This window comes from Diadema antillarum, unplaced genomic scaffold (assembly GCF_040938485.1).
Source record: "Diadema antillarum isolate AM-2024a unplaced genomic scaffold, OU_Dant_1.0 scf00000188, whole genome shotgun sequence".
In the NCBI taxonomy this organism is placed as follows: domain Eukaryota; kingdom Metazoa; phylum Echinodermata; class Echinoidea; order Diadematoida; family Diadematidae; genus Diadema; species Diadema antillarum.
Window position 1 is genome coordinate 1810877 of NW_027271077.1, and position 23537 is coordinate 1834413.

Genomic DNA, 23537 nt, shown 5'->3' on the forward strand with positions numbered 1-23537 from the left:
ACACACACACACATACACACACACACACACACACACACACACACACACACACACACACATGTTGAATTACACGCTCCTCTTTTTTCAGGGGGCGGGGTCAGATTTTCAGCTACTTGCTTTGGGGTCATCGTGTTCCGAGTAGAGTTTGATCAGGGAGGTGAGGCACCTCCCTGACCTCCCTGGTTTGATCAAGGAGGTCCTCAAAAACATGACCTCGGCGTGCCATGTGTATCTCTTGAGATCTCTTTGGTTGCATGATATAGAAAAGTTGATTTCTAAGTACACAAGTAGGTAATGCATGTAGCTCCTCTGCTCTGGATGGTTCAATTTTCGATCACTGTGTAGCGTCTGGGAGGACTGGTGGGAGTTGTTGTTGTTGGTTGAATATTTCATCTTACATTTGGTAATTATATTATAAAGATCCACACTCAGACAATATTTTCAAAGTCCCCACCCCCTGGTACGTTACTGAGTATTCCACGGGCTCCTCCGATCACTGCGGTTCGTACAGCTACTGTACAGGACTATGACAGGTGCACAAAGCATTTACGCATGCGCACAACAGATTATACCTTTTAATTGCGTGTGCCTCTCTCGTTCGTCCATGCATAGTAACCATGCCATGTGACTGCCCTCTGAACTAGGAAGCGCGTCAAATCCTAAAACTTTCATGTTCTATTTCATATACAATCGGCGCTGCTTCGAAAAATCTTAGGTGCAGTAGGCTTACACCTATGTCGGTATTTCCCAGAAACCTGTTTATACGACTGGAATTGACGTCAACTCTTCGACGCAGCAGTGTCACCCCGCAGGTCAAACGTCTCTTCAGCGGCTGCCGTTTGATCTCCAACGCCGATACTTCTGGCGAGCGCGAGTGTGACGGCGGTGTGAGACGTTGGTACAGCAGCTTCTGTAACACTTGTAGTAGATCTGACAGTAGTATCATCAAACGGAGCAAAAACTTTTACTACACGATGGCAAATTCCCAGTTTATTATTCCTAACGATGTTCCGTTCGTGAACCTGGCGTGCAAGACAGCATTCGAGGGTCTGACAAGCAAGGAGAAGAAATACGCCCATTTTATAGCCAAAGCTTCATGGAGCGGTGGTTTGGTTTGCCTCTTTCAAACAAGTCCCGAGTCTCCTCTCATATTTTTGCTTCTACAGAAAATCTTCAAAAGCCAACCCTTAGATCAGCTCAAGAACTCAGCACTTGGGAAGGGACTCACCGAAGATGAATTCCAGGTATGAATTTACCTAAAACAAACAATGATAATGATATAATTCTCATGGATAAAGCTGCTATAATTTGACATTGTCTACCTTAACCTAAAATTCCCTTCTTGTTCTACAGTGTTTCTAGTAACACTTAGGCCAAGTAAAAAAAGAAAGTAGTTTCTCGTCCGGGTTTTTTGAGCAAGGCGATGAGGGAGGTCCTTACTATTTGATATCTTACTATTTTTTCGAGGATTGTCAAAATGAAAGTAATATGTGTTTATATGTGTGAATACTGTGATATAAACCACTTATCATTTGAGTGATGCACAATTAATACCAAATCTGCGTATATTGCTGTTTATGCATGACAAGTATACCAATTTAACTACACTGTGACTGTATTCATTCAGTCATATCAAGGGTATGGAAAAAAAGAAGTTTTTTTTTAACATAAAATATACACATTTATGCATCACTTGTTGAACCTTAGATGAATCCAACCATTATCTCTGGAAATGCATAGCATTATTTTTGCCTGTCAACACAACACAAACTTACTGAGTTAGATCTTTTCTCATATGAAAACTTATTCGCTCAAGGATTTAAAATGCCGCAGACAGTACTGCCAATTGTCAACCCTGTGAAACAACCACCTGATTTCCTTTTTACTGAAAGACAGAATACGAACCAGTTGAATACTATTTTATTCACTATTTAAAGCCGTTCGCTGTGCACACGTGCGCTTGAGATCGGTTCTCTCCATCACTCCACGATTTTTTTTTCCAGCTCCAGAACGCATGCTATGCTGGCTGGCTGGTCTCCCATGCTACAGGGAAACCCCGTTATAACGAGTTCGGTTATAACGAGGAACCGCTTATAACGAGGTGATCACGTCGGTCCCGTTTTCCTTTGCGTGTAATGGCAGAACGAATCGGTTATGACGTGTTCGGTTATAACGAGATTCCGGTTATAACGAGGACAATTTCGGTAAATCATGATAAAGAAAAACATAAGCAATTTGATCGGATACAACGAGGTTCCATTTCTTGACCAAATTGCCGCTTTCAAACACGCGACAAAATTTATGAAACATTGGAAACCGAAATCTCGCTATCCACGTCTTTTCCCGTTTTGCAGAGAACCATTCCTTCCATGTTTTCTTCTTAATCACGTGATAAGACACAGGAACACCTTCCGATGTTCCTACTAATTATTAAACATAATCATTCGGTTTTCTTTTTCGCGAGAAACGCGTGCGTGATATGAGGTCAGACCACAGCGCAACGAGAAAAAAAAAATAGATAACGCATTCAAAAACTTTTCATGTAGCGACAATAAAATTTGACCAAAAATGGACAATTGGAATGCGTGTGCAACTCGTCATTATATCCTTTCCAATTTTAGTTCTGACTTCCAGTTCTTTTGCTGGTTTTGAGCAAATATGAGTTTGGATGATTAAAGGCGAAATAATAAAATCATCGCCCCGATCCCGCCGGGTGACAGTAGCGTTAAAATAGTTGAGTAACGCATGTTAACCTATACTTAATCGGTGTTCAGAATAAGAAGCAAACGCATTTATTAGTTTGAACAGATCTGGATTTATTCATTATCATTTAACAAATGATAATTTAAATATGAGTGTGTATGATCAAAGCAGAAATAATTAGTGAAATCATCGCGATCCTGCCAGGTGACAGTAGAGTAAAAATAGTTGAATAACGCATGTTAACCTACTTAATCGGTGCTCGGAAAAAGAAACAAACGCATGTATTAGTTTGAATAGATCTGGATGTGTTCATTATCATTTAACGAATGATAATTTAAATATGAGTGTGTATGATTAAAGCCGAAATAATGACTGAAATCATCGCGATCTCGCCGAGTGACAGTAGCGTAAAAATTGTTGAATAACGCATGCTAACCTACTAAACTCGGTGCTCGGAAATAGAAACAAACGCATTCAACAGTTCAAGAACGGATGTACAAAACGCGAAGAGATTTTCGGAAGAAAAGAAAGAACCCATTTTTAATCCCTTCGAGCGCAACGATCATACATTGTATAAAATTACACCCAAATGATTCATGAAATTATCGAATTCCCGCTGGGCACCAACAGCGTAAAATACCTCGCAAGTTAGCGGTAAACAACGCACGTATGTTACTCTGAAATCATCGCGATCTCGCCAGGTGACAGTAGCGTAAAAAAAGTTGAATGACGCATGTTAACCTAAATCAGAAAAAGAAACAAACGCATTTATTAGTTTGAATAGATCTGGTACAGATTTGCGTAAACAGGATGACAACCTCCCACATTCAATCCTGTCACATATTTTCAAGAACGGTCGTACAAAACGTGAAGAGATTTTCGGAAGAAAATAAAGAACGCATTTTTAATCCATTTGGGCGCAACGATCATACATTGTACATGTGCACAAGATTACAGCCGAAATGATTCATGAAATCATCGCATTCCCGCTGGGCACCAACAGCGTAAAAATACCTAGCAAGTTACGGTAAACAAGGCCTGCATGTTACTCTACAGTATATATTTGCCCCCATTATTTGCGCTGGTGTTTAGAAAAAGCCTAACAAACAAGAATTACAGTAAAGAATTAACTTATCATTTTAGCCTCTATTTCTTCGTCTAATTCACGAAATCTCCCTTTATTCTATCAATAATAACGCTCAATAATTGTGTAATAACAACGCAAAGGATATGTTTAAGTTTCATTGATGGGGTATATGACGTCATGCTTATGTTTTTCTTCGTTTTTAATGAGTATGGTTATAACGAGGTACCGGTTATAACAAGGTAATATCGCCGGTCCCACGGATCTCGTTACAACGGGGTTTGTGGTTGCATTGCGCAATCAATCTAGCAGCACATGAAGCGGGCAACAGCACGAGAGAAAATTAATGTACAGAAGGTGCTCAACGTCCTGTCTGCATCACGACGTACCGAGTGCGCTGTACATCACAGCCCAGGCCCGCCCATCCACCAACTACAGTTCAACTGCTTTGTGGGTCATTCCTTCTTGCCGAGCTCGCAGTGTGAAATGCATGCGTTATTACATACGCACTACAGAAGCTACAGCAGCTGTACTACAGCTAAGTAGAGGACGCAAGGCGTAATTAGAAATAAGACATCCACGATTGGTAGGTGAATTGTTGATTTTTTTTTTCGGCGGCCGAAAAAATAGTAAATATCAAAAAAGTCGATGCGGCAACTGAAAATCGATGCGGGCGGGGAGCGGGCTGGGACGAGAATTATGAATTTCTTGGTATTTTCAGCGCCATTTTGAAAATAGTAAATAGTAAAAAAATCGATGCGGCGGCCAAAATCGATGCGCGCGAGGACGAGAAACTGGTTTCTTTTTTTACTTGGCCTTAGTGTCCAGTTGCTGTACGTGCCATACTGTTGTGCATGTTGGAGGGTGTAAATGTATTCATCTGTGCATAACCAGTCTGACAGTTATCTCCTAGATCGGTAGATGCCTTGCGTTGGTTAACCTCAAGTCAAAGTTGCATGCTATTGAAGGTCAAATTATAGTAAAAATTTAATACTAAAAATAAAAATTGAAGACAGATTTTGACTACATGTATGGTGAAACATGCAGTTGTCATAGAGCATCTGTTTGTTTGCTTAGTTTTGTGCCTGTTTTTGTTTTTGCAGGGGAGGGGATTAGATTGTACTGCTCTTGGAGATATTTTATGACGTCATTTAGATTGCAGATGTCGCACCGCACCTTCAGAAAACTAGACTTTACGTAAAATTTGATCTGCGGTACCCAGTAGTCAATCTGATATTACTTTTGAATTCTACGCAGTCTTTCATGACCTATGCAGCTGCCTTCTACTCCAACATGGGGAACTACAAGTCTTTTGGAGACACCAAGTTCATTCCTGAGCTGGCTGAGGTAAGTTGGTTGTATTCCCAATCCATGTTGACCATATGATCCTCATGATATGGCATCAAGCTCTGTATTAGGGCATTCATGTCAATATTATCATGAACAGCTGAGTTGGAAATTCTGTACCGGTGCTCTAAAAGTTATTGAGCCAGATGTCTGGATGGAAAGGCATTGTTATACAAAGTTTGAGAAACATTAGTTTAGCACTGGCCTGGCCCGTGTTTTACTAGCCAGAAGGCACCAGAGTGAAATGACACTTACAGATGGTTAGCATCCTCCAAGTATCAAACTGGAGTACATTTTAAAGGATTGGAAAATCTTCTGTGAGTTTTAGGGAGCATCTGTTCATCAGATTTCCTGATGGTGAATGCTCATTAATATTCACCTACACTGCCACTATCTCCACTTTGATTTTTTAGTACTCTGCCACTCCATGCCATGCTCTTGGAGTCCCTATCTCTTTATCTTTCTGTTAAAATGACAGTGCATTCTGAAGTTGTCTAAGCACCTCATTTTATTCATCTTGCCTTTTTCATGTATGGTTTGCTTAAAATTGCAAATTTGCACAGTATGTTATCAAATCAAATTAATGACAATTTTCCTTTCTGAATGTGATGAAAGCCAGTATGTATCGACCGTCAAATATCATCATGTGTTTTTAACATGTAGGCTAGGTTTGAAGCAGTGGTCCAAGCCAGCAAGGCATACGAGGCCAATCCCAAGGGTGTACAGCAGCAGTGGGACCAGGTCAAGGCCGCTATGTACTCCCTGGAGAAGCGGGAGCAGCAACTTGGTCTCGGAGACGAGGTCAGTGGTCCACATGGAGCCCAAACTTGAATCTTTTTTTGTTGCAGGTGATCCCATCACTGCAAGCCCTTTGTGGCTCTTATGGGACACCTCTTTCTTTCAATTTACTTCACTTCTCTCTTCTTGTTCTTTGTTTAATCTGATTTGTTATCGCTTTGTTATGATGACCTCTGTCATAACTCTATTGTGTAATACATCTGAATTGTGTTGCATTTTACCTTTTTCAATGGTATAAGTTGTAAATGTTGAAGCAATGAAGGAGAGCTTTATGCTCTCAGTCATATGATATAATTAACATAATAGCTTTCATAAGTAACCCTCCCCCAAATTATTTCCAAATGAAGATGATGGTTTGTATCAGAGCAGATGTATCATGTATCATGTCATAGCACAAGTTACATCATTCCAGGTAGCAGTTATACAGAAAAAATTTGAGTGGATTTTATTTTCTTTTTTTGTGAACACCCTTGGCATCTCCCAGTGGCCCTCAGACAGTCAAGGTTAACTTGTATAATGCATGGATTTCATCTTCAAGGGACGAGGAATCCTGATTCATGACACTCTTCTGAAAACATGTTATACTCGCACAAAAGCTCTGGTAGTGATGGTTACCCTTATAGGACCAAAACAGCAAATCTTATCTTTTGTTTTGTGGGTTTTTTTTTTCTGTTTGTAATAAAGCTATAGCCTGGATTAAAGTGAAAGGGAAGTTGTGAGTTTCTTTACCATTTTTTAAAGATGGTGATATTGGGTAGTCTTTGTGTCATATGAAGTGCAATTTGCAAAGCTCTTGCTTTCTGCTTTTATGTTGTTTTTATGTATTGCTCTTTATTTTTGCAGGGCGTGACGACTTACTTCTCTGACAACTGTACGCTAGAAGATGCTGAAATGGCAAAGAAGTTCATGACAGAGAAGGTTTGTTGATACTTGCAAAATATTTCAATATTTTAAATACCTGTAAGGTCTGGATTTTGAGTCACATAACCTTTGGGTGGTAGTAGCATATGGAGAAAGCTAAATCCAGGTTTTTCAATGTGATTGGATTTGTAAAATATGCGGTTTGCTATATTTATACAGTTCAAGTGTATAATTTCACTACGTATATAATATTTTCCCCCCTTGATTCAAACTACATATTTAATGCCTGTACATGTGATAATGTTTTATATTGTTGTATGATTATATAATCACAGGGTAACAGGGGCATGTACAGTGTGTGGATAAAAGAATAATTATGTCTTTGAGTAATAGAGTATGCATCGTTTTAGAGTAGTGTTTTCCAGATCAATAAAATCTCACCGTAATGTCAATAAGAAGTAATATTGTCACCACAAGTGTAGATGAAAAATTCAGCCTTGTGCCAGGAGAAGAGGTGGAATGTGAATATGTTTCAAGGTGTGAGGATCACAGAAGACCTTGATAGGACAAAGAGGAATACATGCGTATATTTGTAATAAACACACACAGGTCACTCATCTTTTATAATCACATCTTCCTAATTTCCAGAACATCAGCGCTTACAACACCAGACTAATGAAGACACTAGATGACAACAAGAAAGTGACCTATGAAATCAGGCTGGCTTCGTCGCTAGCCACTGCAGATGGTAAGAACAAGGGTATGAAATAAGGCTTACCAATATGTTATCTATCCAAATGTGAGAATTCTATGACTGATCTGGGTTGCCATTGCAAGGAAAACATCTTGCTTATTGTAACATATATCTTGATTGCTTGTTGAAAGGGGTGCCATTAGCACATATTGCTAATATTTTATATTTTACATATGGTTTTGCTATGTGAAAGAAAAGATGCATACAAATTAGTGTGTTATTTTGCAATGTCTTTCTTTGAAGTTTAAAGTTTTTCTGTATCTTTCAGTCTAGCTCCTTTTTTTTTTCATTCACTAAATTTATTATTTTAGTGTAGCTCAAGATAGATTCGTTTGGAATTGTTGTAAAAATGTCTGTGTACTCATAGACTATCTGACTACTGACAGTTTTGTGTAAAATTGTTCCATGTTTTAAGAAGAAAAATGTGATAAGATTGTGATCTACTAGAAAATACTGCTAATGGATAATGTGATGTGGTGCACACAATGAATTGCTTGGAATATACAGTGCAAAAGATTGATACTGTGTGTACCTCTATGGACATTCTTTTGTTTAACCTTCATGCCTTATACTCCCTCTAGGTGGTGATTGCGACATTGAATTTGGGTCATTTGACTTTGAGGGCGTGACCTTTAACGTGACCCGTGGAGACTACGGACCGCTCATGGCAGGCGTGGTTGACAACCTCAGGAAAGCTGGGGTAAGACTATCTTCAAATGTCGTAAATCTTGTTTCTTTTATTGGTATTTTGGATTTGTCTCTGCCAAATGAAATTAAAAAAAATCTTCTAAGCGAAGAACTATCATTGTGCTGATTGCCTATCAATCATTTAGGAACATATTTCGTCTTGCACACGGCAGATTGTCATTAACGTGCTTCCCTGCGCATGGCAGATTATTGCTAGGCTGTAGGAGTGTGCATAGGGTTAACAACATTCTGCCATGCACAGGAAAGTGCGTTAACAGCATTCTGCTGTGCGCACAACGATTTGTGTTCGTTGTTGTGTCTGTCCAATTTCTAGCAATACTGTAAAAGTGGAAGTTTTTGTGGTGTGGAAATTTCATGCATTTTGCACTATGTGAATCTCACCAAAAAAAAAAAATAAATCAAAGCATGCAAATTTTTTTTGCTTGTTGTATGTAATACTAGGTTATATTTTGATTCTGCGAGATTAAAAACAAGCAATTCATCTTACTCGGCTAAGCCTGAAAAATCACTCACACAAACATTTTCACTTGTATAGCAGTTATGGCTGCAAGTGTCCTTAGCTGATCTTTCAGTCATTAAATGTTCACAAATCTGCAATAATCAGAGCCAGAGATGATGTCCAAGGCAGTGTAGGTTTAACTGTCTTCATAATAATTGGAATGATGTTGAAGCATATATGATTAAGATATTTTTATTTGCCATGTTTGGTGAATATTTGGCATGGGCTTGCTGTCAAAACTGCATTAGTTGTGGTATGCCTTACAAACTTCATCCCCCACGTTGTGGTGCATGTTGATGAGAAAGTCCTGCTTTTAGTCTGCTGAAGTTTGAAAAGACATACAAGACATTTGTGGTGGATAGATGGTGCATAAAAGAATTCAGTACATTTTATGCGACAAAGAACAGCAGATTGTATGTAGGCTTATTTGTTTTTAGCTCACCTGAGCCAAAGGCTCAAGTGAGCTATTGCGATCGCCCTTCGTCCGGCGTCCGTCGTGCGTCGTGCGTCGTGCGTCGTGCGTCGTCCGTCGTCCGTTGTCCGTCGTCCGTCGTCCGTCGTCCGTCGTCCGTCGTGCGTCGTGCGTAAACTTTTTACATTTTCATCTTCTTCTTGAAAACCCCAAGACTGATTTTCATCAAACTTGGCAGGTAGCATCCCTAGGGGGTTAGGAACTCAATTTGTTAAAATGGGCACCATGCCCCACCCAGGGGGCATAACCCCCCAAAATTAAGGAATCTGTCAAAATCTTCTTCTCTAGAACCAGAAGTGATAGAGCTAAGTTAGTACTATGGGTTAGTACATTGATGATTGTAGTTTCAAGTTTGTTCATGGCAGAATCAGGGGTGCCCCCCTTGGGACCCAGGGGAGGGGGGTGGGGAGGGGTTCTAAAGGGGCCTAAATTGTACATTTTCATCTTCTTCTTGAGAATCCCATGACCCATTTTCACCAAACTTGGCAGGTAGCATCCCTAGGGGGTTAGGAACTCAATTTGTTAAAATGGGCACCATGCCCCACCCAGGGGGCCCCCAGGGGGCCCAAACGCCCCAAAATTAAGGAATCTGTCAAAATTTTCTTCTCTAGAACCAGAAGTGATAGAGCTAAGTTAATACTATGAGTTTGTACATTGATGACTGCAGTTTCAAGTTTGTTCATGGCAGAATCAGGGGTGCCTCCCTTGGGACCCAGAGGAGGGGGTGAGGTGGGGTCCTAATAGGGCCTAAATTGTACATTTTTATCTTCTTCTTGAAAACCCCATGACCCATTTTCACCAAACTTGGCAGGTAGCATCCCTAGGGGGTTAGGATCTCAATTTGTTCAAATGGGCACCATGCCCCACCCAGGGGGCCCCAAGGGGGGCCCAAACCTTCAAAATGAAGGAATCTTTAAAAATCTTCTCTATTATACTATCAGAAGTTATAGAGCTAAGATAATACTATGAGTGAGTACATTAATGACTGTAGTTTCAAGTTTGTTCATAGGAGATCCAGGGGTGCCCCTCTTGGGGGCAGGGGGGGGGGGGGGGGTTGGTTGGGAAGGTCAAAATGGGGGCCTGAATTGTACATTTTCATCTTCTTCCTGAAAACCTCATGATGTATTTTCGTCAGACTTGGCAGGTAGCATCCCTAGGGGCTCAGGATCTCAATTTATGAAAATGGACACGATGCCCCACCCAGAGGGCCCCAGGGGGCCCCAATCTCCCCAAATTAAGGAATCTTAAAAAACTTGGGCCCTTATTGTACATTTTCATCTTCTACTTGAGAATGCCTGGTCAAATTTTGGTAGAGCTGTGAATGATTTAGATTAGTGACTGCGTGAAAGGTGAACTTGCGATACTCAGGTGAGCGCTAGACCCGCGGGTCTCTTGTTCTTTTTAGGGGCGGAATGAAAGCTTGATTTAATACAGCAGTGCTTTTCATGATGGGCACTTCATGTCATTTCTAATCTTGTTTGTCTTGTGCAAGAAAAGAAAATATCTAGAGATTCCTGTGTCAGACTGGATGCCGTTAAATGCTGACACTCTTCATGTCTTGTAGGAATGGGCTGCCAATGAGAACGAACGAGCCATGATGGAAAACTATGTGAAGAGCTTCAGCAATGGTTCCATCGATGCCCACAAGGAAGGCTCTAGATATTGGATCAAGGACAAGGGACCCATCGTTGAAACGTAAGAAGGGAGGATGGGTGGAATGAAGCCTTTTGCTGAAGTTCTTTTCTAGAATATTAACCTTCTTGGCTCTTCAGTAAACATATCTTTGTTACGGAGCGGCGTAATTCTGTTTAAAGATGATATAAAGTTTTGGTACCTCAAAAGTTTCCCCGAGTTTCCTTGTCTTAGTTTGTGTTTCAGGTTAAAGTACCTTTCATATAACTAATACTGTGAGACTTACTCGCCCCAAAGTGCTCTCATGTCTTAGTAATCATGCAATAATGGTTTCGTACGATACGTGTATATTGATTGTCAGAGACTCCAACCCCAAGCACCTTTTGATCTGGAGATTCTCCCGCCTGAAACCCCTAGCAAACAGGAGACACAAGTTTATGTGTGCGAAGCGCGAAGTTCATAGGGTTATAGATGCTCTCTGGTGCTATCTAAGGCTTATTTTTGCAACATACGATAGCAATAAGTAAGAAATCCTTTCCAACGTGAGACATTGAGCCAGGGCGGGAGAAATTAAATCTCAAACGGGAGAACAGGAGATTTTGCAAAAATGGGTTTTCGGCGGGAGATCTCCCATCGAAAATTGGAGAGTTGGAGTCTCTGGATTGTCGCGGTACCGAGTAAAACTAACGGCTCGTTCGAGTTTTTCAGAGCCCGCTCTGCTCTGTCACAAAACCATTATTGCATGATTACTAAGACATGAGAGCACTTTGGGGCGAGTAATTCTCACAGTGTTAGTTATATGAAAGGTACTTTAACCTGAAACACAAACTAAGACAAGGAAACTCAGGGAAACTTTTGAGGTACCAAAACTTTATATTATCTTTAAGAAGAAAGACGGCAGGGATGTTACTGCTACTACTTGATAGACGAGATCGAGTACACAATGCCATGCCAAATATTTCTGTCGATCATCAGTGTTTGAATGTCAGCTAATGCAGCTGTAGCGATGTTATATCCCCTTCTAATCAAGACATTAATGTAAAATGTGAAATACTGATGGGAAAATCACATCTTTTTCCCCCAAGAACATTCACTTGCTGATGACATTTTCAGAAGTTTATAAATATGAATAAGAGTAGAGTTTTGCATGTACGTATTTGTGCAGCTGTAAAGTTATAAAATGTTTCTGTAGTGTAAATTGGTTTTCTTCTGTTCTGTTTTCCAGGTACATCGGCTTCATTGAAAGCTACCGTGACCCCTTTGGCAGTCGTGGAGAATGGGAAGGTAAGATTAGAGATTGTAAAAAGAGAAGTAAGAAATGTTGGCCGGACCTTGTCTGCCACAAACCAGGGTTTTATGCTTGGGTGCATACAATTGGCATACTTATAAAAGCCAGTGTATTTTCAAACATTTCTTCAAACATTTCAAACATTTGTTCTCTTTGAAGAAACGATTGAGGTTAAATACTTGAATATGTGACGACCAAAATAAATGCAGGCATGCTTAAAGGGGCATTCGAGATGTTTTTCATAATTTTACATCATGAAGCACATAACTCAACAGCACCATGTATAGATTTGTGGAATTTATTGTGGTTCTTGAGCAGAGAAATAGTACTTTGAAAAATCTCAAACAAATTACACTGAACAGTGTTGATGACATAGGAGCCTCACATATTTCAGAAATGTAGCAGTGTAATTCCATTACAATACCACTTGCTTATTAAACAAGTTCACCTGTGTAGAATGTATGCATGCCATCTTCTTTTGTTCTGCTTCCTTGAGCCCCAGCTCATACATTCTTATGGTGAGGCTGCCATGTCATCATCCGTGTTCATTGCAATTTGTTGTAAATTTTGAAAACATTCTTATTCCTCAACCTAATCACTATGAATTCTGAAACTCGGTACTCGTTATAGCTAATTTATAGTTGTTCAAATGTAAAAGTCTGAAAACCATCCGGAGGTCTCCTTTAAATGTATATAAGCCCTTTATCAGTAATAGTCTGCCAGTTGCAGGTACGCATCTCTTTCTCATACATTCTCCCAACATGAAGCTGAAAATTTCTCTCTCCTATTCGACAGGCTTTGTTGCCATGGTGAACAAGGAGATGAGTGCCAAGTTCGCCACGCTCGTCGCTAGTGCTGAGGAGCTCCTCCCCCAGCTACCATGGCCCAAGGAGTACGAGAAGGACAAGTTTCTGAGGCCAGATTTCACCTCACTCGACATCCTCAGTTACGCTTCCTCTGGAATTCCAGCAGGCATCAACATTCCAAACTGTAAGCAATATGCGATGTACTAGGATGTTACGGTGCATGCCATATATTTTTTATGAGCTTTTTCAGTTTTGCACATTTGACAAGTCGGATGCTATTCTCAAATTTAACAGCACGCGAAAATATTTGCTCTAATCCTAACATAGATGTGATGTGCACACGTACATTTTTCTGTTCTTTTCTGTACTCAGTAATCGCGAATTTAACCACCCACAAAATTGTTGGAAAATCCTGATTCGCAAAAAGTAAGACTTACTAGATATATGGTGTATATAGTGACAGCTGCTGATAGCAGAAACTGTATTCTTTTGCTAAAAGTTATTTTTCAACTCGGTATGATACAACTAAACATGAATATAGGCCGCAAATGCAGACACGCTTGTGTACATTTTGGAAAGCTGGTATACCAAATTCTTGTCTAAGTTGACACTACAGGAGCCTGGTATACCAGGTCTCACTGGAAGGAATAGGTTACCATGGCAAGTGAAATAGAGCATTATCTACCAGTAGGGGGTGTTTCATAAAGCTGTTCTTAAAGTTACGAACGACTTAAGAACGACTGGTGATCAGTTCTGATGTGCTATACTTATCAGAATTTCAATTATTCAGCACAAGAACTGAACACCAGCCGTTCTTAAGTCGTTCGGAACTTTAAGAACAGCTTTATGAAACACCCCTCAGGTACATGAATTCGAATAGTATATGTTTGAATTGGTCTGCAATGAAGTTTATGATTAAAATCTAGTTGAGAAGAAGTTTTTTACAGTCATGAATCAATTTATCTCACAATTGTGTAGCTCACAGTCGAAGATTGTCAGGGTATTTATCCTTTGTTCTGCTTACCTTTTGATGTAAATTTATGGTAACGTACATCCAAAGTAGGAGTATAAAGGAATATGCTAAGGGACCTTTTGGCAGAAAGCTTAGATGTACTACTGACACTTTCTTTTGAGGAATAATGTTACCAGTGTGCAATATATCTGTATGTTAAATTTGTATGTATATATTCCATTTCTTTAGTATTTCGTTTTCTCCCTTGATGAGTGATCAGATTGAAAGTCTGTTGCTTTTTGGATTGTGTTTATGTGTGTGTGTGTGTGTGTGTGTGTGTGTGTGTGTGTGTCTGTTTGCATGCTTGTTTCCCAGGGTACAGAAAAGTGTAGTGAGGTCATTTTCTTTAAAGTTCTCTTGCTGTGATGTTATATTGTTTGTTGGCAGATGATGACATCAGACAGGATGATGGATACAAGAATGTGTCGCTAGGCAACGTGTTGTCTGCTTACGGCAAGGAGGAGAAAGTCACCTTCCTCACTGATGAAGACAAGGTACTTGAAAATCATTTCTGGAGGAGACTTCTTACTCTTACCCAAGTATCAGTTGTTGACCAGTGTTTCCTGCCTAATGCATTGAGTGAACTGCAGCAAATCATAAAGAAAAAGTTTTAAAGTATGAACTCTTTATTGTGCAGATTTTTTTATATGTTTGTATTTTGTAAAATGCAGGAAGATAATCCTGTTCCCACAAAAATGACTCAAAATAGTTTACACATTAAGTGAATAAGGTAGGAACCGGCAGATGCAAGTAAATACCATGTACATGGTATATTTGCAGGATTTTTATCCCTGCCAAGGAGGTTATTTTTTTGTCAGCGTTTGTTTGTTTTTCTGTTTGTAAAATGACTCCAAAATTTCTGAACAAATTTGGATGAAACTTACAGGAAAAGTTAATGATGAGACAGGTAGCAGATGATTAAATTTTGGTAGTGATCTGGGAATTTGTATGAATTTCTAAAAGATTTTTTTGTCTTTTGGCAAATAGGGTCAATAACTTGGGAGTTCAAGCTGCGCATATTTGAGGTTTGCATATGCGCACTAAGGCGCGTGCTCTGCTCAAGGCGCCGCGCAGCACAAGGCCTTTAAGAGGTAAGGCTTCTTATCATTAGAAAATTGGGTAATTTAATTATGCACATATGGGTGGAAATGAGCCGTTTTGCAGAGGTCCGTGCTCTCTCGTTGCTTTTCTAGTTATTTTTGTGAAATTGGCAATCGATATTTATGAAATCAACAAGGGGAGAAAATATCACATCCCGTAAAGCAAATGTGTTATATTCTGTCTCCAAATTTAGAGATCACTCATGTTTCTCTCAAAATATGGTAATCTTTTTCATTTTGTCCTTGTGAATTTTTTATCAAGAATTCAACCACTCGCAAAATTGTCTGGATGTCCCGATTTCTAAAATGTGATAATAGAGATCTATGTGGTGTATACAGAATACTCATACTCTTTCATTTGTATTCCCATTGCAGGGCTCGACACTAGTTTTTTCTGTGGTGGCCCATTCTGGCCACTGAAAATTCTTTGAATTTGAAATTTCAGTGGCTCGAAAAAGAAATGTGGTGGCCCAGAATGGAAAGGGAAAGAAAAAGAATCTTTTTCAATATAAGCTGCCAAAACAGGCCACCAAAAGATAGTTACCGTGGAAGTTTGGTGGCCCAACATTAATTGTCAGTGGTCCGTGGCCGCCAGGCCTCTGCTGATGTTGAGTCCTGCCTTAAGTCTTAAAGGCATAATTTACCATTTGCATATGAAATGAAAACCAAGCATTAGTGCTTCAAAATAGTTTAAAATGTGAGTTAGTGATAGAAACAACCAATGTAAAAATTTGAATTAGTATAATCAATATTAAATGTGAACAGTAGTTATAATAAAACTGTTCCCAGACTAAACCGTCTACAGATACGGTTTATTGAGAAAAATAGTGATATCTCCTTATATTTCAGGTTTTATTGCAAAATTCTTATATGGCAGGATGTTTTGGGATATAACTGGCCTACGCATATGCATCAAATGTGATATCTGCAACATTTTTTTAAATAACTACTCTCAAAGTAAAATTGGACCTTTAATTTGTGTGAACTATGTGATTGAATGGACCGTAGAAGATTTGCATATGCCTACTTCATCAGAAATAATTCTCAAGTATTTTTAATGTTCTGCTTTGCATAGTGCACAATGGCACACTGTGTGTTGCCTGTTTCTGTTTCATGTTTGTGTACAATGATCTTCATATTCATGCGAGAAGGCATGATCACAAATTGAATTCTGTCCTATGTAGTGTTTCTGTTTGCAATTTTTTGTAATGCCATAAATATTTCATGAGTGATGGTTTTGCTGCTCCCTCTGGTACAGGAGTACTACAAGAAACTGAAGGGACCATCCTTTGAAGTGCAGGTCGGGTTGCATGAGTTGCTCGGACATGGGAGCGGCAAACTCTTCAAGGAAGATGACAAGGGCAATTTCAACTTTGACTGTGACACAGTCAGACACACGGAAACTGGTGAAAAGGTATAACTCTCGTTATGTGTTTCCCATCCCCAGAAATCTTTTCATTCCTGTATCTTTCACTTGTTTTTGTTGCTGTTGTTATAATTGAATTATTGTTGTTGTTGTTGTTGTTGTTGTTGTTGTTGTTGTTGTTGTTGTTGTTGTTGTTGTTATTATTATTATTATCAGGATTGACAATTTGATGTTGCAGGCAAACACTATCAATGAGAAATTATATTGTAATTATGGTTATAATTAAAAAGACTTATGTCCAAATCGATGTTTGCATTCTTAAGCATTGAAAATCTTAATAAGTTTTACTCACTCTATTTAAATTTTGGGAGCCCATGCGATCATCGGTATCAGAATCTTAAACCATTTTCAATACCATGTAGCAGGTTTCTCTCGAGACAAGGTATAATAACTAAAACTATACTACATTGCAAACACTTTTGAATCCTAGATATCAACATGGTACAAGCACGGAGAGGTGTGGGATTCCAAATTTCCAGTGATTGCGTCCCCGTACGAGGAGTGTCGTGCAGAGTGTGTTGGTCTTTATCTGTGTATCTCCAGAGATGCACTCAAGTAAGTATTGATTGGATTGAATTGAATTAAATAAAAGTTTTATTGTCATCTTGTCCGTCACAACCAAGTGGTTGAATTGCACAGAGAATTTGCATAATTTCTAGTAAGACTGATTTATACAGAATGATAGTTACAAAAATACAGAATATATGATATTAAGATCAAGTTTTAAATCATTAATGTTCATGCTTATGTACAGTATAACAACTTCTTTATATGTAATCAATACACAGATAGTTATACACACAGTAACTGATAAGTAACTATTTTTTAACAGGGCATGATAGAGGATAGTGCTTATGTTTTGGCCGAAGTGCTTGAGATTGAAGTATAGCTGTTTTAACGTTTACCATTTGGAGTGATTCACAGGTAAATGTTATGCCAGTGAATGCAAATGTGATTTTAGGTTGGACTTGTTGAATTCATGAGAGAAAAAGGGAAATAATTTAGTAGCAAATCACTAGAATTGCACTTTCGCTCTTGGTTTATGTGTGAAAAATTGAGACAAATTGTGAATGGGTAATTGTCCATAGATAAGAAATATATATAAGTTGAGAGACCTGCTTTGTTCTTGAATGTCCATGAAACATCCTCTGTCAGCAGCATTTGGGTTATGTGATGTAAAGATGCAAATATTCTGGGTGACATGAATGATCATTTCTCTGCCAAAATAGTTAACTTCATTTGTTTGATAAAAACACTTTTAAGTGAATAACCCTCAAAATAGACATCTGTGAACTAATATCTTGTGTTTAATAATCATGCCTGGGTGCATGTAGAATCTTTGGCCACGAGGGTCAGATGGCCGATGACATCATCTATGTCAACTGGCTGAACATGGTGCGGGCTGGTATCCTGGGTCTGGAGTTCTACACACCGGAGACCAAGACTTGGAGACAAGTGAGTCTCTCTGGAATGGATTATATATTTGGTTCTCTGTGTAATGATGTACTTGAGACCTGGGTCCTGTTTCATATATGACTTGTTATCAGTATCAACTGCCACATTTCAATGACAAATTTGCTCTCATCCAATCAAATGCAAGGATTTCAGTAGCTTATAACAACTATTGTAACTTGTTATTGACAACAGGTTTTATGAAACAGGGCCCTGGACCCTTGTGTGATAGGACATAGGGCGGTGATTTGGCTCAGTTGGTAGCGTGTCTGCCTCCAGATCCAAGGATGCTGGGTTTGATTACCAAGTCTCACTGAGCGATATTGCGTGTAAGCATTCCATCCCCCTCTAGTAAGAGGCAAAAACACGCTGTCACTTGGATAGGACATTAAACGGAGGTTCCTTGTGTGAGTTGGCCGTAACACACACATTCATTCATCGAAAAGAGCAGGGCGCTATCCTGGTCAAGTGGCCCACCTGCATACCCACGCAAGAAAACAGGTGAATAATGCCGACCACTCGTATTTCACCCCAGGTGACTAGCAATAGTCAGCAAATGGTATTAACCAGGAACGTTGTGCCATACGCTTGAATGAATGAAAGGGCATGCAATTGATCATAAGATTGATTTCAATTGTAACTCGGTGGCTAGTTTAATGGACAAACCGGATGGAATGTACTGATAAAAGGGTTTTTGTTCACTTCTAGATGTTAAAAAAATAGTTCCTTCTAACCAGACACTTTGCTTGAAGCTTGCCCAAAATATCAACGGCATGTGCACACTTACTTGATTCCAGTCATGAACTAGTCTCTTGTGTTTAATAATCATGCGTGGGTGCATCCAGAATCTTTGGCCACAAGGCCACGAGACTTGCCCAAAATATCAACGGCATGTGCACACTTACTTGATTCCAGTCATGAAAATAATGACGACAGATTTAGACTTGCTAAATATATAGTGTATACAGTCACAGGATGTAGATTCGTACAAACTTGCCTTTGTTGTTTTCAAGGGCTGTATAAACCCCCAGTTTTTTCCCCCTCATGGTTGTGCTGTGTCCCCACATGTAGGCTCACATGCAGGCTCGATACGTCATCCTACGAGTGCTGCTGGAGGCTGGGGAGGGTCTGGTCAAGGTGACCAGGACCACCGGAGAGGACGGGAAGGATGATGTGGTTATTCAGATTGACCGCACCAAGATTGAGACGGTCGGCAAGGAGGCCATCGGCACTTTCCTGAGGAAATTGCAGGTATGTAATATGTCGTAGTGAAGCAAATTCACTGTGACAATAAATCATTATAAGGGAATCATTTTTTTCTCTCTCTCCCCCTCAAGTATTATTATGAGCTCCCTCACTGAAACAATTGATTAGCATACAGGTTGGATAATAATACTATGTGATCTTTTTCTATTACCATTGTATTTTGTATTTTGTTTATGTCATTAAAAAAAAGAAAATCAATGTAATCACAGCACTACATCGGGGAAGATATATGAGTGATAGTGGACAAGAATTAAGATAGTTACTAATGCATAATGTTCAAAGAACTACTTCTGACTTACCAGTTGTCTCCAGTTAGTGGTTTCAGAATATCTCAGCAAATCCTTGGTAAAGTTTAAATTTTCCCACAATCTCGGCTCAAGACATCTTGCATTGTCCTGTTGTTCAGACCAAGTTTTATGGAGAGCAATCTTTCGCTCACGCTGCTCCTTAACTTTGGAATCCTATCCCATCTTCTTTGAAGGACTCATCCACAACTCCCAAGTTTATAACAGTCCTGAAAATATATTTATCAAAAAAGCATTTTGAATGACTTACATTTGCATTTAATAGCATCTTTCTGTCCTGTTTTCCCTCACCAAAGTGCATTGAGATGTACATAACAGCAGTGATATGTGCTATAAAGCGTTGTATTATTATTATCATTATTACTATTTATTTTAAAATTTAATTGATAAGTTGTCCTGTAATGAGCCTTTGTGTATTTTCTCTATTTGTAGGTTAAGTCACATGATCATGACATCACTTGTGTACCAATTCCTTGTTTGCATTTGCATTTAAAGTGATCAAATTATGATTTGCAACTGATTGACAAATTGCCCTACATCGACGTAAATAAGCACTGAATTGATCAGTGTCTTAGTAGTAGCCATGATAAAAAATCATGGGCGTACATACTCGAGCAGGATTTGAACCTACGACCTCCTGATCACCGAATAGGCGTCATCTCCACTAGACCACCGAGCTTTCGCCCAAAAGCAAGTGTTCATTCTAATCCTTATAGCATGCAGCGGGTACTGCTTTGTTATTCAAATTCATGATTTTCTTCCGTCGAGATGTTTTCATTGCAACTGATTGACAAATTGCCCTACATCGACGTAAATAAGCACTGAATTGATCAGTGTCTTAGTAGTAGCCATGATAAAAAAAGCATGGGCGTACATACTCGAGCAGGATTTGAACCTACAACCTCCTGATCACCGAACAGGCGTCATCTCCACTAGACCACCGAGCTTTCGCCCGAACATGGCTACTACTAAGACACTGATCAATTCAGTGCTTATTTACGTCGATGTAGGGCAATTTGTCAATCAGTTGCAATGAAAACATCTCGACGGAAGAAAATCATGAATTTGAAAATTATGATTTATGTCAAATTTGTATGAAAGGAATTAGATATGAAATACTAGAGATACTTTGAGCAGAGTCACTCAAGATTTAGAATGCAATTGTCAATACCAAAATAGTAGTTTGTACAATGTTTTTCTTCCAAAATTTCCGCTTCTTTCTTTCTGTCATGTGGCACTCAATGTCTTCGCAAAATTGTCCCTCTTAGAAATTAGTGTCATTTACGATAATTTTTTCTTGTTTCTTTTGCAACATAGGTCTACAAGTCCCTTGGAGACTTTGAGACAGGCAAGGCCTTCTTCAGTGGCTACAGTGTCGTCGACGACGGCACGCCAGAGAAGTTCCTGTCCCTGCGTCAGGTGGTTCTTGATCGGAAGCAGCCCCGCAGGATCTTTGTGCAGTGCAATACCTTCGTCGGATCAGGTTAGTCTTTGACCTCCAGAATTTTTAACACTTGGCAGTTTTCTCAGTCTTCTGTAAAGTGTTGACATTGGGCTGATTAGCATGGTAAATGGTGTTGGTCACTATGAAATGGACATTCTTAAGATCTACTGCATGGTTACATGGAATAATGTTATTTATGCAAATTTTTGGAAACAAACACCTACCAGAACTAAGGTACACTGTTACTGTTTCTTGTACCATATTCACAGTATCCATGTCACCCTGAGTTGTTGTTCATTTTTTAAAGCACTCCATGTTTATTATTTATTTATTATGTTTATTTATTCATTCATTATATTCTTTATTTGCATTACAATAATTCCATGATCTGACAAGATTCAAAACATGTATATGCTGCAGCAAGAATGAATTGTATATGTGCATTATATTCATCAACAGCTTTCCAACATACCTGTGGATTTTTGATGTTCATGTTGTGAGAGGTAGTTTTAAATTGTGCTGCTGTGCATTTCTGATATATATCGCCCTCTCATTGTGACAGATGGAGAGGTTGTCCTTACCGAGTATGACCAGTCCGCTACAGGCGTCGTCCAGTCTTTCGTCGAGAGGTTTCCAGACGAGGAAGTCGAGAGAGCCATCAGGGCATTGTGGGAAAAGGACAGGGCGCACTTCCCATCCATTCAGTAAAGATCAAATCGTGGAAGACATGAGAATGTTCATTCGCTACCAAGTAGTATGGCAATCAGATTGTCTTTTGTCAGTCATGATATTTGCAGGTCAGAAAACTGTATGATGTTAAGTTCACTTCGGTAGCACCCGATAGGAAGCAGCCATATCAAGCTACTTAAAGGGGAGCTTTCCCTAAATATACACGTAGATTGAGTGAATGCGGCAATATTAGTAGAGCACATCAGTGAAATTCGATAAAAATCTGACAATCCGTTTGAAATTTATGACTGTTTAAAGTTTTGTTGCTGCCATTGCTGGATCACAAGACTACAACAGTTTGGGACGTGGTGCATGGACAACGATATTAAGAAAATTCCACAAAATGTCACTTTTTATGTAAAGCACACATCCCTTGACTTGTTACTGACAAATGTTAAGGGTAATATAATTCCCCTTGTTTTCTGAAAGAAGTATGTCAAATGCTTTGTCATCATGCAAGAAAAATGAAAACATATTGAATTCTCTTTATATTCTCAAACGCGACATCACAGATTGTTGTATTCTTCTCATCCAGCAATAGTGCCACCAGTACTTTAAAACTCGTGAACTTTTGAACTAATCGTCAAATTTTCCTCTATCTTCACTAACGTATTCTACTAATATTGCTGCATTTACTGAATTCACTTGCATATTTTGGTTTCATTCTCCTTTAAAAATTTGTGACCCTATATAATTGAGCAGCCTTCTGCCTAGCAGTCTGTTTAGTTTGGTATAGTGAAGGTGGTTTCACAGTGTTGTACCATTGTGTAATCTTTTGAGTTTATAGAAAGGTAAGCAAAATGTATTTGGCTAATTCTTAAAGTCACAGATGAAAAAATCTGCATAAGATATTATTTGAATACATTACAAACTTCACTCTACTTCTTCATTTATCAAGATGAAATATTGGATTACATTAAAAGACACAGTCAGTAGCATGGGGAGACATGGGTGGCCCCAGTTGAATCCATCTTCATTTGCTGTGCACCAAGGTACATTCGAAAGCCATGAAGAGTGGCCGTCAGCGAATATGTGCATTGAAGCGTACGCCCATCAGTAACAGTCAACTCCAGCCGAGATTCTTCGGCTGTTTATGTACTCACATAGAGAACAGTAATAAAGCTGTACGCAATTCATCGTGAGGATTCTCAAATATATCCGAGCTGAGCCAGCTCAACCACTCCATGGTATGCCCATGATGCTGGGTCTTCAATTGCAACAGTTTTTGTGGCAAGACTTGTGTGGAAGTAGTAATAAGATGCCTCTGGTCAAGTACTCTGTAATGTCATATGATATGCCTCTGTGAGGAGTGATTGGTTTCATGAGGAATGCAAGATCAAGCAGATGTGCTGTTGTCGTGGCAATTCCTTGTCTGTAAACAAGCCCTGGGAGAACATAGTTAGATTTTTGTTTGTTTTGTTTGTTTATTTGTTCATCCAAAGAAATGTCCACTCCAATGCAAGGTATTGTAAGACTTAAGAAAGGTTGTGAGACTAAGGATAATGTTTTGTGTACCTTTCATTCATGTTGTGGTTATTCTTTTATTTTGTGTTTGAATATACTGAAATTTCCTCCCTACATGCATTATAACAGGGGTTTATTTTGCTGGGAGAATCGTTAGTAGGAGATGTGGATCAGCGTGTGTAAACAGAGTAATGTTTCCAGAAATTTAAAACATATTTCATCATTGTCTTTGAGTAGTATTCTAGCCATGACGGTGTGATTCCAGAACTGAAGACATGGATAAAGTTTGTAACAAACCTGAGTTTGTGGTTTCAGAATTGTGTTTTAAATTCTTCGAGGTAAAACCTGTTTTGCATCTAATAATTGTCTAGTTTTGAGGAGCTATTT

The 23537-nt window shown here is 39.2% G+C and overlaps 1 protein-coding gene across 1 annotated transcript; it reads left to right on the top strand.

Moving 5' to 3' along the window:
* Nucleotides 1-621: 621 nt before the first annotated feature.
* LOC139723405 (dipeptidyl peptidase 3-like) lies at nucleotides 622-21861 on the top strand. The gene is made up of 16 exons (XM_071634650.1): nucleotides 622-1244; nucleotides 5045-5134; nucleotides 5798-5935; nucleotides 6776-6850; nucleotides 7442-7541; nucleotides 8129-8247; nucleotides 10791-10921; nucleotides 12084-12142; nucleotides 12942-13136; nucleotides 14352-14458; nucleotides 16323-16478; nucleotides 16921-17045; nucleotides 17825-17945; nucleotides 19014-19193; nucleotides 20831-20996; nucleotides 21520-21861. The coding sequence occupies exons 1-16, from the start codon at nucleotides 735-737 to the stop codon at nucleotides 21663-21665; spliced, it is 2418 nt and encodes an 805-aa protein (XP_071490751.1). The 5' UTR covers nucleotides 622-734; the 3' UTR covers nucleotides 21666-21861.
* Nucleotides 21862-23537: the final 1676 nt, after the last annotated feature.